The sequence below is a fragment of the Sus scrofa genome, chromosome 14 (assembly GCF_000003025.6).
Source record: "Sus scrofa isolate TJ Tabasco breed Duroc chromosome 14, Sscrofa11.1, whole genome shotgun sequence".
Taxonomy (NCBI): Eukaryota; Metazoa; Chordata; class Mammalia; order Artiodactyla; family Suidae; genus Sus; species Sus scrofa.
In genome coordinates this window covers 71,612,063-71,627,821 of record NC_010456.5, presented here as the reverse complement: position 1 = coordinate 71,627,821, position 15,759 = coordinate 71,612,063, and the positions used below count along the sequence as shown (strand labels likewise).

The 15,759-nt window shown below is 35.8% G+C and overlaps 1 protein-coding gene across 2 annotated transcripts in view; it reads left to right on the top strand.

Moving 5' to 3' along the window:
* SLC25A16 (solute carrier family 25 member 16) overlaps positions 1–15,549 on the top strand; it is a 39,069-nt gene extending 23,520 nt beyond the window's left edge. For both annotated transcript variants that reach the window (XM_021072451.1, XM_021072452.1), the window contains 5 exons: positions 2,053–2,174; positions 2,419–2,485; positions 7,547–7,709; positions 11,981–12,049; positions 13,767–15,549. In XM_021072451.1, coding sequence (XP_020928110.1) covers positions 2,053–2,174; positions 2,419–2,485; positions 7,547–7,709; positions 11,981–12,049; positions 13,767–13,923 — 578 coding nt within the window. In that variant the 3' untranslated portion in view covers positions 13,924–15,549. The remainder of the gene's footprint in view (positions 1–2,052; positions 2,175–2,418; positions 2,486–7,546; positions 7,710–11,980; positions 12,050–13,766) is intronic.

The window sequence follows — 15,759 nt, the reverse complement described above, 5'->3', positions numbered from 1 at the left end:
CCTTGGTCGGTGGGTTAGGGATCTGGCGTGGCCATGAGCTATGGTGTAGGTTGCAGACTCAGCTCAGATCCTGCGTTGCTGTGGCTGTGGCGTAGGCTGGCGTCTACAGCTCTGATTCGACCCCTTGCCTGGTAACCTCCATATGCCGCAGGTTTGGCCCTAGAAAAGACCAAAAAAAAAAAAAATAATAATAATAATAAAATAAAATAAAGTAAAATAAAATAAAAGGTTTGAAACATTATATGTTTAGGTGATTGTTATTGGGGGATGAATATATATATTTAAATCTGTTTCTTTTATTTTTTTCCTTTTTTTTTTTTCCTTTTTTGGCTGCCTTGCAGCCTATGGAGTTGGTAGGCCAGGAATCAAATCTGAGCTGGAGTTTTGACCTGTGCCATAGTTGCAGCAATACCAGATCCTTAACTCACTGTGCAGGGCTGGGGGTTGAACCCACATCCCTGCTTCTTCTGAGACACCATTCATACTGTTGTGTCACAGCAGGAACTCCTAATTTTTTTTCCCATGGGTGCAGCAACCTGAGCTGGCTGTGTTGACAACACTGTATCCTTAATCTACTGCACCACAAGGAAACTCGTATTTTAAAATTTTTTATTTTCTATATTTTCTGATTTTCCTATCTTGAACATACATTTCTTTGGTACTTTACAAAAACAGAAAAAAATTTTTTTTTCTTTTTTGGCCCCCTGTGGCATATAGATTTCCTGGTCTAGGGATCAGATCTGAGCCACAGTTGCAACCCATTGGGCCACAGTGGGAACTCCCAGAAGATTATTTTAATTTAGAAAATAACTGGCGTTCCCGTCGTGGCTCAGTGGTTAATGAATCTGACTAGGAACCATGAGGTTGCGGGTTCAATCCCTGGCCTCACTCAGTGGGTTAATGATCCCGTGTTGCTGTAAGCTGTGGTGTAGGTCACAGACATGGCTTGGATCCCACGTTGCTGTGGCTCTGGCGTAGTCTGGCAGCTATAGCTCTGATTAGACCCCTAGCCTGGGAACCTCCATATGCCATGGGTGTGGCTCTAGAAAAGACAAAAAATAAATAAATAAAAAATAAATTAAATAAAAAAATAAAATAAAAAATAACTCATGGAGTTCCCTGATGGCGTAGTGGTTAAAGAGCCAGCTTTGTCAGTACTGTGGTGAGGCTTCCATCCCTGGCCCAGGAACTTCCACATTCCATGGGTGTGGCCAAAACAAACAAAAAACTCCTATCAACTGTACCTCAATAAAAAAATATTAAAATAAAAAATACTCAGCTGGAGAGTTATGGAATTTGAAATCATCTATTGATGAAAATATGGAAATTAATAATATAAAATTGCTAGATTTTATCCCTAAAACAAATTGTTTCTGTGACATTGGATTTATTATATTTAGAAACATATTTACTTAAATTTTAAAAAGAAAGTAATGGTAATGCTTTGAATTTTTTTTAACAAATGCCTTTATTTTATTTTTTACATTTTTTTCTTTTTTGGCCACACCTGCAGCTAAAAATGCCTTTATTGTATGTATGTATGTGTTCATTTTGCTTTTTAGGGCCACACCCGTGGCATATGGAGGTTCCCAGGCTAGGGGTCTAATTGGAGCTACAACTGCCGGCCTACACCACAGCCATGGCAACTCGGGGTCCGAGCCGCCTCTGTGACCTACACCACAGCTCACGGCAATTCCAGATCCTTAACCCACTGAGTGAGGCCAGGGATCAAACCTTCAACCTCATGATTCCTAGTTGGATTCGTTTCTGCTGCTACACAACAGGAACTCCCCCTTTATTGTATTTTTATAAGAATTCCTCGGAGTTCCCATCAAGAAAAAAAAAAAGAAAGAAAGAATTCCTCAGGTAGGTAAAGCATCTCTCCATTTTAGGATTAGAGAAAACAAGTAAAGTCAAATATCCTTCCTAGTAATATGGAGATAGTCAGTTTTCCTTTTCTGATATTTTACCTGGGAATATACAATTCTTACATATACGTATATATATTATATGTATAATTGTTACACATTTAAGTTTCTGCTTTCTTTTCAGGTATGACAGCAGTTATCTGCACTTACCCTCTTGACATGGTTAGAGTACGCCTAGCATTCCAGGTTAAAGGGGAACACACTTATACAGGAATTATTCATGCCTTCAAAACAATTTATGCAAAGGTATTTCATATTTACTTTTTTTATCTGTAGCGTGTTCTTTTATATTTAGGCAGATATTTTGAATGTTGTCTAAATAGTTATTCTTTTCTTTATAATTATTGATATTAATAGTAATTATGAAAACACATCTGTTTCAGTTTGGTTCCCAGAATAATTCTTCCATTATAATGTATACTTTTGTTCTTTTGTATTTATCATAATGAGCCCAATGTGATTTCACCTCTAATTTTTCTTCACTCAAAAGGAAGGTGGTTTCCTTGGATTTTACAGAGGCCTGATGCCTACGATATTAGGAATGGCTCCATATGCAGGTATGTTTCAAATTTGGCAAAATCTTGGTTTTTTATTTTCTCGTAGGAATAATTTCAAAGTTTAACATTTTATATTTAAGCCCCTAATCTGTCCAGAATTACTTTTTTTCCTCCTTAAGGATAACCATTTATTAAATAATTTCTCTTATCTCCAGGGATCTCTAGTGCTACTTCTTTTTTTTTTTTTTTTTTTTGGCTATGCCCACAGCATGTGGAAGTTCCCAGGCCAGGGATCTAATCTGCTAAGCCACATGGGAACTTCCTGCAGCTACTTCTTAAAACAGTAATAGAGAGCAGTTTTGTAGTAAGTCTTTGTATTTGGTAGGGACAAGTCCCTTGACTTTATGCTTCCTTTTTTTAGGAATGTAAGGACTACAGATATTTTACCATTCCACACACATTTCAGAATCAGTTTCTGATTTGCACAAAAATACGTATTGGAATTCTGAATGAAATTGCATATAGAGATCTTGGATGTTTTTGTTAGATATATTCATATCCTCTTCTAAGCTTTATTCTATCATTTAGAAAATTATGCTTTCAGTATTTCTTGATTGCATTTTCATATGATTTTATAGCTAGCCATTATTCTACTTGTTGATATTATAGCCAGCCACCATGTTACTTGTCAATGCTTTGGATTTACTGTAGATAAATACATCCTATAAAATAACATCATTTTTCTTAGTTCCCTTCTAGTCCTTATTTCTTTGTCTAATTATGTATATCTTATTGTACTAGCTAAGGACCTAGTGCAGCAGTAAAAAAAAAGTGATCATTCTGGGCCTTTTGACCTGTTACTGATTTTAAAGACAATGTTTCTAATATTTATTAAGCATAATGTTTACTGTAGTATATGCCATTTATCAGTTGAAGAAATTTGGTTAAGAGTTTTTGTCTGGGAGTTCCTGTTGTGGCTCAGCGGTTAACGAACCTGATTAGAATCCATGAGGATGCAGGTGTGATCCCTGGCATTGGTCAGTGGGTTAGGGATCTGGTGTTGCCATGAGCTGTGGTATAGGTCACAGGCATGGCTTGGATCCCAAGTTGCTGCAGCTGTGGCATAGGCTGGCAGCTACAACTCCAATTAGACCCATAGCCTGGGAACCTCCATATACTGCGGGTGGGGCCCTAAAAGAAAAAAAGACCAAAAAGAAATTTTTTTTTGTCTGAATTGGTGTTGGATTTTATCAGAAACTCATTTCTGCATTTACTAAGGTGATAATATAGTTTTCTCATTTAACCTGTTAATTTGACGAATGACCTTAATGGATGTTCTAATGTCAACCCAAATTGGTAATGATGTAGTGATCCTTTTATATCCTTTGGATTCAATATTCTAATTGATTTTAGAAGTTTTACAGCTGTCTTCATAAGGGAGATTAACTTGTAATTTTCTTGAAATGTCCTTTGTGGTTTGGGTATCAAGATTACATGGTCTCTAGAGTTCCTGTTTGGTAACAAACTTGATTAGTGTCCATGAGGGTGTGGGTTCAATCCCTAGTCTTGCTCAGTGGGTTAAGGACCTGGCATTGCCATGAGCTGTGGTGTAGGTCGCAGACTCACCTTTGACATAGCGTTGCTGTGGCTGTGGCATAGGCCGGCAGCTGTAGCTCCGGTTTGACCCCTAGCTTGGGAACCTCCGTATGCCACGGGTGTGCTAAAAAGCAAAACAAAAATATTACATAGGTCTCATAGAATGAGTTGAAGAGTATTTCTTCATTTCCCTCCTCAGGAAGACTGTTAAAATGATTAGAATTATCAAAAAAAATTTTTATTTGCCTTTTTGTCTTTTTAGGGCTGCATACGCAGCATATGGAGGTTCCCAGGCTAGGGGTCTAATTGGAGCTGTAGCCACCAGCCTATGCCACAGCCACAGCAACGCCAAATCCCAGCCATGTCTGCAACTTACACCACAGCTCAATGGCAATGCCAGATCCTTAACCCACTGAGTGAGGCCAGGGATTGAACCTGCATCCTCATGGATACTAGTCAGGTTTGTTAGCAGCTGAGCCACGACGGGAACTCCATACAGTTATCAATTTTTGAAAGCTTTCATTGTTGACTTAATTTTTATATACTTGTTTAATTTCTTGAATGGTTATATTTTCTATATTCAGCTTTTCTATCTCTGTGAGTCATTTTTGGCTATTCTTACCTTTCTTTACCATTTTGAACTTGACTGTTTTATGTGAGTTTTCAATTTTCTTGGCAAAATGTTTTTCTTACATATTTTTTCACATCTGTTCTCTTTATAGTCATATTCTTTTTCATTTTTGCTTTATCAATTATCAGATTTTATAAAGAATCAATTTTGGCTTTCTTTTTCTTTCTCTTCTCTACCTTTATTTTCCATTTCATAGCTTTTGTTCATGTCTTAATTATCACCTTTTTTGGTCTACATTCTTCAGTTGGATGCTCACCTTATTAATTTTCACTTTTGGAGTTTTTTCCCCTTAATGTAAGTGTTTTCCTTGAGTACTGTTTTAGCTGCATCCCTTGAATTTGTTATTTATTTATTTTTTGGGCTATGCCCCTGGCACCCAGAAGTTCCTGGGGCCCAGGCGTTAAACCAGTGTCAGAGAGGTGACCTGAGCCATAGGTGCCATAGGTTGAAATTGTCGCAACACCAGATCCTTAACCTACTGTGCCACTGCCATGAGAGAAATTCCTGGGATATGTTTTTTCATCCTATCATTTTCTACTTTTTCATGTTTTCATATTTTAGATATTTATTTTTTAATCATCATATAGCTGGGTATTTTTTTAATCCAGTCAGTAAAATCTTTTAATTGCCAGTTAATCTACTAGTGGTTATTGTGATTATTGATATATTCGGACTTATTTCTTTACCTTGCTATTAATTTCCACTTGTTGCTTTTCCTTTCCTGTTTCTGTTTTTTTTTTCCTTTCCTATGTTGTTTGCTTATTTTTCTGAATCTTTACCCCCTCAATCTGTTATAAATATATAAATTTATTTAACTCCTCTTATGCTTGATGGTCTTTATGTATTTTATTTCGTGTGGATTTTTCTTTGTGGTCTTTAATTATTAGCTTATTACTTGATCTTAATCTCTGAGTTTGTGATCCAGTGATTCCATCTCCTGTAGGCCTAGTGGCAGGATCCATCTCAATGTCTCTGCTGCTATTGGCACATAAATGTAGAGTCACTCCATCTCTTTCATGGGCCACTCTCAAGAGGGTCCCAGATTATATTTTCGGAAGATGGTAGTGCCAGGCATTCTTGGAGACCTTCTCTTCTTTTTTGTAAGCCCAGCAATGGATACAGTTTTTCTGCAATGACAAAGTCTCTCAGAATACCTAGACTTCCATTATTCCAGAAGCGGAATTTTTTAGCTTATATTTGCTTCTCTTTCTAATTATTTTTTGTTTTTAGTTTTCAGGCTTTTTTTTTTTTTTTTTTCTGTTTAGGACACACCTGCAGCATATGGAGGTTCCCAGGCTAGAGGTCGAATTAGAGCTATAACTGCTGGCATATGCCACAGCCACAGCAACTCAGAATCTTAGCCACATCTGCGACCTACACCACAGCTCAATGGCAACACCAGATCCTTAACCCACTGAGCAAGGCCAGGGATTGAACCTGTGTCCTCATGGATGCTAGTCAGAATCGTTAACCGCTGAGCCATGACGGGAACTCCCTTTTGGTTTGTTTGTTTATTGAATTTTTTTTTTTTTCTTGGCCATTCCTGAGGCATGTGGAAGTTCCCAGACTAGGGACTGAACCCTTGCCACAGCAGTGACAATGCTGAATCCTTAACCTGCTGTGCCACAGGGAACTACCTAGTTTTCAAGTTTTGAAATATATTTTTTACAGTTATGGTGTATATATATATAATTTTTTTCTTAATTTTTCCCTATTTCCCAAATATTTTTCATATTTCTGAATACTCTTCACAGACAGTTTTATTAAATGTGTCATATTTCACTGAATATCATGCTGCATCATTTAGGTATTTATATATTTTTTCTACCTGTGTTTAAGTTGCTATGAATTTCCTTTTTATGAGCTTTTTTATATTTAAGTCCTTAGAATAGATTTCCCAAGTGTAAAAGTATATGAATATCCTAAAATTGTATATCATCATTATAAAATACTGTAAGATTATAAGAATTTTATATTAAGAACAAATGTATATAATCGAAGTATTATCCTAGACTAAATTTTTGTTAGTGCTTATTTTTTCTTAAGCATCAAATATCCTTTAAAATATGTTTTCAAAATTTAGTAGTTATCAAGATATCTTAGAGCTCTACTCAATATTCTATAATAACCTATATGGGAAAAGAATCTGAAAAAAATGAATATATGTCTATATATATCTGAGTCATTTTGCTGTATACCTGAAACTAACACAGCATTGTAAAGCAACCATACTCCAACTAAAAAAAAAAGATATCTTGAATAATGCTTAGTTATAGGATTGCTTCACTTCTATTTTTGATTTTATTAATTTATGACTTTAAAGGTTCTGTTATAAAATCATGTAAATATCTACTAAGCACTAAGTGTATATTATCAATAACTTAATTAACGTTCATTAGATTCCATGTATCTTGTAAATCTCTTATGGTTGTAACTCTACCTTGAAGACAAAATTAGACAGAGTTGAAATAACAGTTGTTTATCCCTTCTGAATTTGTTGCCTGTACCTTACATTATCACCATCACTGTTGTTGTAAATATAAGATGTCATATTTACTTAAAATTACTAATCATTAATTTAATATTTCTGGAAAACTGTTTAATTCTCTTTATATATAAGGTACATTATATTCAACTACTACATTTATTCAGTGAACTGAACCATAAATTAGATGTGAAAAACCAATGCTGTAATTTTTATAGGTAGAAACTTCGTTATCTTTAGTTTACCTATAAATGTTAATTAAATCTTTTATCTTAGATTAAGCCAAACATTGGAAATCAGGAAATGCATAGTTAGTTCCATGAGTTAATTGGTTATTATGTAAGAATGGTGTCTTCTCACAGCTCATGTTCTGTTAAGCATCGTGGTGAATTTATATTTTGTTTTTCAGGTGTTTCATTTTTTACTTTTGGTACCTTAAAGAGTGTTGGGCTTTCCCATGCTCCTACCCTTCTTGGCAGACCTTCATCAGACAATCCTAATGTCTTAGTTTTGAAAACTCACATAAACTTAATTTGTGGTGGTGTTGCTGGAGCAATAGCACAGACAATATCGTAAGTTTCTTCATCAACTTAATTCAGTCAAATTACATTTATCCAATCCTGATTTTCAGCATTGGTTAATCATTTTATTTTTTCTAATAGATTATTAAAACACAGGATCCCTTGCAAAATATGTTTGATACTTTTTTTTCAGATGTACCTGCATTTTAAGTATATTATAAATAACTGAGTGCCAAATTGACCAAATTAGTTTGAACACACTCAATCTCTGTGGATTTTTTTAAGAAAGAAAGGAAAAAGAAAGCAAGAAAGAAACACTGAATATAATCTCATATATTCTCATGAATATGCCCATATGAGGTTTCTGAACTTTGAGCCACTTATTGTGAGTGTGTTTAGGCACACCTTCTCTTGCGCTTAATCTTGACGGCGTACTTTGTGCCAGATGATGTGCTAGGCATTGGGAATTTCACCTAAGGAAAAACAATATTATTGCCTCAAGAAGTCTGTGCTCTTCTTAAGACAGTAGAAATGCAAGGGAGTTATATGATAATATAAGCTGTACTGGGGACATAGATAAAGGTATTATATTGTAGTTGGAAAGGTGGTTTCAAAGGATTTCCGTAGACCAGGAGAGATTTAGTAGATGAGATAAAAAGAAGCTGAAATACGAAGAAGCAGGAACTTTACAGGAACAGGAAGAAGGAAAGCTTTCTGTGACTGAGGAGTATCCTGAAAAACAGGAAGACAACAAGAAGGAATAGTGTCACAAAGACTCAGAGTATCCAATGGAAAGAGAAAAGTTAAAAGTAAGATGAGTACTGAGGAGTTCCTGCTATGGCACAGTAGGTTAAGGATTTGGCATTGCCACAACTGTGATGTAGCTTGCAGCTATGGCTTGGACTCAATTCCAGGCCCCAGAGCTTCCATATGGCACGAGTACGCTCCACCCCCACCGCCCACCCCCGCCGGAAAAAAAAAGATACTGAAAAGTAAGGCGTTCACTGGATTTTATAATAAGGGTTACTTTTGTGAAGGCAGATTCACCATACTTGTGTGGGGGAGCAGATCATACTAGATTGAAGGGAAAGATGAAAATGTGTGTTGTTTATTTTTAGAAACATGGCTGTGCAACCTTGTCTCTTTGCAGAAACATGATCACCTCTAGCTAGTCTGATTCTCTTCTTGGTTTTATTACCCCTTTTCTTTATTGTTCACTTCCAACATAGGTCCTCAAAAATCAGTCTTTTCCATTTCTCTTCTTAAACTATTTTCTGAACATGCTGACTCTTAACAGATCCAGTGTTTCCTCTCAGTACCTCTATCTTCCTAATTGTCTTGGTTTTGGCAATAGTGCCGTCTCTTGGCTGTCATCCTCCCAACCTTCCCTTTTCAGTATCTTGCTGATTCAGGTCTTCCTCCTCTACTTAGCTCTACTGATTTTTTTTAAAGACCCTGCCAGAGTTTAGTCCTCTGCTCTCCTTAAAATAGTTCATCTATCTTTATGGTTCCAATGGTCACCTCTGTACAGATAACTACTTCTGTTTAAATCTCCATTACTGACTCTCCTTTACTTCTCTAGCAAGCTCTTAAATGTTTCTACTTGGACTTCTGTTCTCAGTGCAAACTCCATAATTCATATACTACTTTCTTATCTTTTTCCTGTCTGTCCTCAGCCCCCAGCTTTCCTATTTCTTATTGATAACCATTAATCTTGCCATTCTGATAGTATCTTGAAATCATTTTTCACATAGTACATATTTACTTTTTTTTAATTAAAAAAATATTTTTTAGTGCTGCACCTAAGGCATATGGAAGTTTCTGGGATAGGGGTTGAAATGGAGCTGCAGCTTCAGGCCTACACTACAGCCACAGCAACATCAGATCTGAGCTGCATTTGCAACCTACCCCTCAGCTCACAGCAATGCCGGATCCTTAACCCAACAGGTGAGGCCAGGGATCGAACCAACATCCTCATGGATACTAGTCCTGTTCTTAACCCACTGAGCCACAACGGGAGCTCCCACATTGTACATATTTAAATAGTAACTAATTTTCATCATGTTTTACTTACAAACATTGCCTGGAATGCTATTTTCTTTCTTTCCCATCATTTCCCTAGTTCTGATCCTTGTATTTTGTCTTAACTTTCTCTCTATTAAACAATTCCACTTATCCACATACATCTTTTCCTGCTTAGAAACTGAATCCTTCAGGTTGAGGTTTTTGTCCCTTTATTCCCCATAAAGTTTTTTCCTCTCTTCACTTTATGTTACAGATAATTCATAGAGATGCTGTTGAGATGCATAGGATACTTCATTTATTGGTAGTGTTATTTCTTTCTTTTTTTTTTTTTTTTTTTTTCGTCTTTTGTCTTTCTATAAAACTGACGGGAACTCCAGGATTGTAATTTCTTAAGCTGTTTGGTTGGTACCCAGGTTTTTTTGTTTTTTGTCTTTTTGCCCTTTCTAGGGCTGCTTCCTGAGGCATATGGAGGTTCCCAGGCTAGGGGTCGAATTGGAGCTGTAGCCACCGGCCTATGCCAGAGCCACAGCAACACGGGATCCGAGCTGCGTCTGTGACCTACACCACAGCTCTCGGCAACGCCGGATCCTTAACCCACTGAGCAAGGCCAGGGATCAAACCCACAACCTCATGGTTCCTAGTTGGATTCGTTAACCACTGCGCCACGACGGGAACTCCAGAACACAGGTTTTTTAAAAATTATAACTATTTTCTAATAAATTTAAATGTATATAAAATATGTAATTTTTTTGTCATATATCACTTACATATATATGAATTCATATATATGTTTATGTATATATATGTGAATGAGACCTTTGAATATGAAAGTAGCTTTATGACATGGAGAATGTCTCTAAGACTCAATTCTCTTATCTGTTTTTTTCTTTTTTTCTTTTTAGGGCTGCACCTGTAGCATATGGAAGTTCCCAGCCCAGGGGTTAAATAGGAGCTGTAGCTGCCAGCCTACACCACAGCCACAGCCACACTAGATCCAAGCCGCATCTACAACTTAGACTGAAGCTTATAGCAACTCTGAATCCTTTAACCCACTGAACGAGGTCAGGAATCGAACCCACATCCTCATGGATACTACTCAGATTCTTAACCTGTCGAGCCACAATGGGAATTCCTCAATTCTCCTGTCTTAATGTCTAGGTAACAGGACCTACTTCATGCAACTATTGTAAAGATGGAGTGAGGTAATGTACATAAGATAGTTTAGCACAGGACCAAAGATAAGTAATCAATGTAAGAAAATACAAAAGTTAAAAAAAAAATCACCTGAGGAGATCCTAGTGGTTCAGCAGGTTAAGGGCATTGCTACTGCAGTGGCTTGGGTTACTGCTGTGGTATGAGTTCAGTCCCTAGCCTGGAACTTCTTCATGTTGTGGGTGCAGCCAAAAATAAAAACAAACAAAAAAATCACCTGGCATCTCAGTTCTAAATGAAATTACTTTTATATATTTCATTTTAGGCAGTCTTCAAAAAATTTTTTTATTCATGTATGATTGACATGCAATACTATATTACTTTGTCTATATAACACGATAATTTGATATTGGTATGTAATGAAAAATAACCATGGCAATAGATCTGCTTAACTTTCTTCACCATACCTAGTTACAGAATCTTTTCACATAGAATTTTCTTAGACCTCTAAATGCAATTATCTATATTATTAATTTTAGCTTTAAAGGAGAAATTTTTGTTGGTCTACTATATACAGGGGCACTTGCTGAATACTCTTTGGGTGGTGGTTCTCAGCTAGAGTCAGTTTTGCCTCTAGTGGACATTTATTGATGTCTGGAGACATTTTTGGTGTTACAACTGGTAGGGGGTGTGCTACTGGCATCTAGAGGATAGAGGCCAAGGATGCAGCTAAACATCCTTCAGTGCACTGAACAGCCCCCACAACTAAGAATTATCCAACCCCGAATGGCAATAGTGCCAAAGTTAAGAAACCCTATCTTAGAGTTATAACAGTGTAAAGCACCCAGTTCATTTCTTCAGGAAGTGGCATGTAATTTGGCTTTGGGGAATAAATAGACCTTGGTATTGGGAGATGGGAGAGAAGAATCATCAAACCCAAGGAACCACTTAGGCAAAGGCAAGGAGACCTCTGTATTGTTGTTAGATTTTATTCATGTGCCTATGTCCTGACTGCTAAATTAGACAAAACAATAAGAGTGTGGGAATACATAATTTCCTAACATACATAGGGCTTTGTATTCAATAATTGCTGAGTAGAAAACTAAAAATCATTTTTATGTCCTTGTGCTCTTGTCTTTTTTTAGCTACCCATTTGATGTAACACGCCGGCGAATGCAATTAGGAACTGTTCTTCCAGAATTTGAAAAGTGCCTGTAAGTTCTTCATTTATCATTATTCATTTTCTTTAGGAAATGAGGGAGATAGGACTATGATCTTACTAGTAGTCTAGATCTTTCATTTTATCTCCCCTAGTGTACTTTAGTAACTGTATAAAATTTAATCAGATCCTAATCCTCCTATTAAAAATTTCACTTTAGGAGTTCCCTGGGGGTCTAGCAGGTTAAGGATCCAGCGTTATCACTGCAGTGGCATGGGTCCAATCCCTGGCCCAGGAACTTACACAGGCTGGGGGCATGGCCGGAAAAAAAATTTCGCCTTAGAGCAGCTCCATTAAGTAGAAATATATTGTGAACCATGCTGTGTAATTTAAAATATTGTGGTCACAAAAGAGCCAGATGAAATTGTTTTAAAATGTTTTATTTAAACTAGTATATCTAAAATTTACCACTTTAACATTTCAGTATTTTGCATCCTTTAAAAAAAAAAATGCTAAGTGTTTGGAATTCCCATTGTGGTCCAACATGTTAAGAACCCCATGAGGATGCAGGTTGGATCCTTGGCCTTGCTCAGCGAGTTAAGGGTCCGGCTTGGATCTCGTGTTGCTGTGGCTATGGTGTAGGCCATTGGCTCTAGCTGCAACTCAACCCCTAGCCCGGGAACTTCCATATGCCTCAGGTGCAAATGTAAAAAGAAGACGGGGAAAAAAAAAATACTAAGTGTTTGAAATCCGGAGTTTATTTTACCCTCACAGCACATCTCAATTTTGGACTTTCCCCATTTCAAGTGCTCAGTAACCACATATGGCTAGTGGCTACCATTATTGCAGAGCACAGCTCTAGAGTTTTCGATAATCAATAGAGATTTAGAATCATCTCTTTAATTGGTGATGTCTTGTCCCTCAAGGGAAGAACAGAATGTTTGTTTAGGACCTTGAATTGGCTTTGTTCACTCAAAAGATTTTTTGAAGATTTCAATCCAGATTTCCTCTTAAGAGGGAAAGACAAACCCAAAGTGTTGGTTTGAAAGGAGAGAACATTGAAACAACAAAGTCTTTATTGCTGAAATCTGAAAGATAATCCTTTAAGCCTTAAGGTTATATAGTTCTATAACCATCTGCTAGTTACAGTATAGAACTTAAGCAGAAATGAGAGTTTAAAGGACAACTGCCCACATAGCTTTTAAAAAAGACTACATGGGTATTTCAAATATTATTATGCAATAGTGTTGCCAGTAAATGTCACAGACATAATACAAGCAAAATATATTGTATTAATGAGCCCTAAAATTCCATACATAATGCTTATACTTATTTGGAATCAACTGCTATTTTAATGTGAATTTTTAACTTGTTTTAACACATGCCTTCCAAAAGCTATTCAAGATGGCATTTTAGCTTCTTTTAAAAAATGCTTTTACTGGGAATTCCCATTGTGGTGCAGCGGAAATGAATCCGACAAATATCCATGAGGTTGAGGGTTCGATCCCTGCCTCTCTCAGTTGGGTTGGAGATCTGGCATTGCTGTAAGCTGTGGTGTAGGTCGCAGACACAGCTTGGATCCCATGTTGCTAGGGTTTGGCGTAGGCCTGCAGCTACAGCTTCGATTAGACCCCTAACCTGGTAATCTCCATATGCTGTAGGTGCGGCTCTAAAAAGCAAAAAAATAAAAATAAAAATGCTGTTAATGGATCCTGAAATTGTCTCTTCGTGACTGGGCATAAAGGTGTCATCATTTCACCATTCTCTTTTAGTACCATGCGGGAGACTATGAAGTATGTCTATGGACACCATGGAATTCGAAAAGGATTATATCGTGGTTTATCTCTTAATTACATTCGTTGTGTTCCTTCTCAAGCAGTGGCTTTTACAACATACGAACTTATGAAACAGTTTTTTCACCTCAATTAAAAAAAAATATCGTGATGAGAGGTCCCTGGCGGCCTAGTGGTTAAGGATCCGGTGTTGCCACTGCTGTGGTTCTGGTCACTGCTGTGATGTAGGTTTGATCCCTGGCCCAGGAATTTCTGCATGCTGTGGGCACGGCCAAAAAGTTGCAGTTCTTTTCCTTAGTAAACTCTCGGAGGGAGAGATTAAATGCTAATTTAATTGGGGAGGGGGAAACATTACTTGAAAGGGTATATTTAACCCTGTCACAGGAACCACTGGTATTTTAGTACTTGATTTTTTTATTCATTCCAAATGAAAAATGCTTGCTATACTTTTTGATGCCAAAAGTTATATCTTGGAACACTGCAAAAAAAATCCAAAGCTGATGCTGGCTAATCAGTAAGGTTATTTGAAACCATTTTAAAGTGTTAACTTGGAAATAGAACTAACTTAAAATGGGATTCAAGAGATTGCCATTAGTTTTATCATGCTATTCTAAGCTTTTAATTATAATCATGATTTTCAAAAGACTCTAACATACGTTATTATTATCGACAGTCTTTAGCAAAATGATGAGAACTGAAATTTTAAGTTATATTAAAACATAGCTTAGGAACCAACATTGAAGTATTATTCCCAATATCTCTCTTCTCATAAGTCTGCTCCACTGGATTAAAGGACAAATACTTTTTCTCTTCATTTTTAATAAATTAAATGTTATATTTGAAAAGTAGCCATGTAAAGATGCATAAGTAAGTCAAGAATTTTCAGGTATTGCTCAAATGTTATTACTAGTTTCTATGAGTGATTTAAATGTATTTTTTAAAGTCAGTGTATTCCTAAAGGCAGTAATAAGAAATACCGAATATCTTTGCTCTCAAAACAGATAAGCGTTATAGATTTGTTTTTGTTAGATGATTTGGTGTGTACTAGAAAATTTATTTAAATGGACTGTGAAATATCCATTAATATAGATGTGGACGTCAAAGAATGTTTCCAAGGTGTTATGTTATGACATATCAACTAGTTCTTCCATGTAAGATAATTTTAGTGCAATACAAACTTAAGTGGAAAAGTAAAACATGATCTGAATTGCTATCCTTTGTATTAAAACGGTTTAAAGTGTAAGAATTCTATTCATTGTGTTTAGAGTACTTTTTATGTTTTATAATAAGCATGACAAAAATGGGAGGGGAACAGTTATAGTTCTATCCACAGAAATAGCAATTTGTAGAATTGATAGAATTTTTAAGACATTAGAAAACAAGTTAAGAGTGTTCTTTTTGCTTCAATTTTTATTTTTTTCATAAAAGATTTTTGTCATATATTGGTAAAAATTATATGAACTGGTTTCATTGTCAAAATCTTTATTTTAAAATAAATATGTATCTTTGTATGATTTATAAGTGTATCCACAGGTAAAAATACATGTGTTCCTAAAACTATTTTGTATATTTTCATTTCTGGGCTACACTGTACCTGAATACTGTTATCAAATCTCAAAATAATTTAAATGTGTAAAATAAGTATCTCAGTTATGTTATTAATAAATGAGGACTGCAAATATTTTTTAAATAAAAATTTGCATTCTATATCTGTTACAAAATACATAGGATCTTAAAAATAAAATTTATTCATGTTTCAACATTTATTCCTCTCTTTTAACTGTTTACATTATGGAAGCACAAATGTTAAATATAAATAGTCAGAGTACAAGAATATCTAATGACTTAAGTATTTTTTTAAATTACTCAATTTTATTACATTTATAGTTGTATAACATAAGTATTTATATTTGATTCATTTCAGATTGATAACCCAAAATGAATCATGACAGATTATCTTCCATTTGAAGAT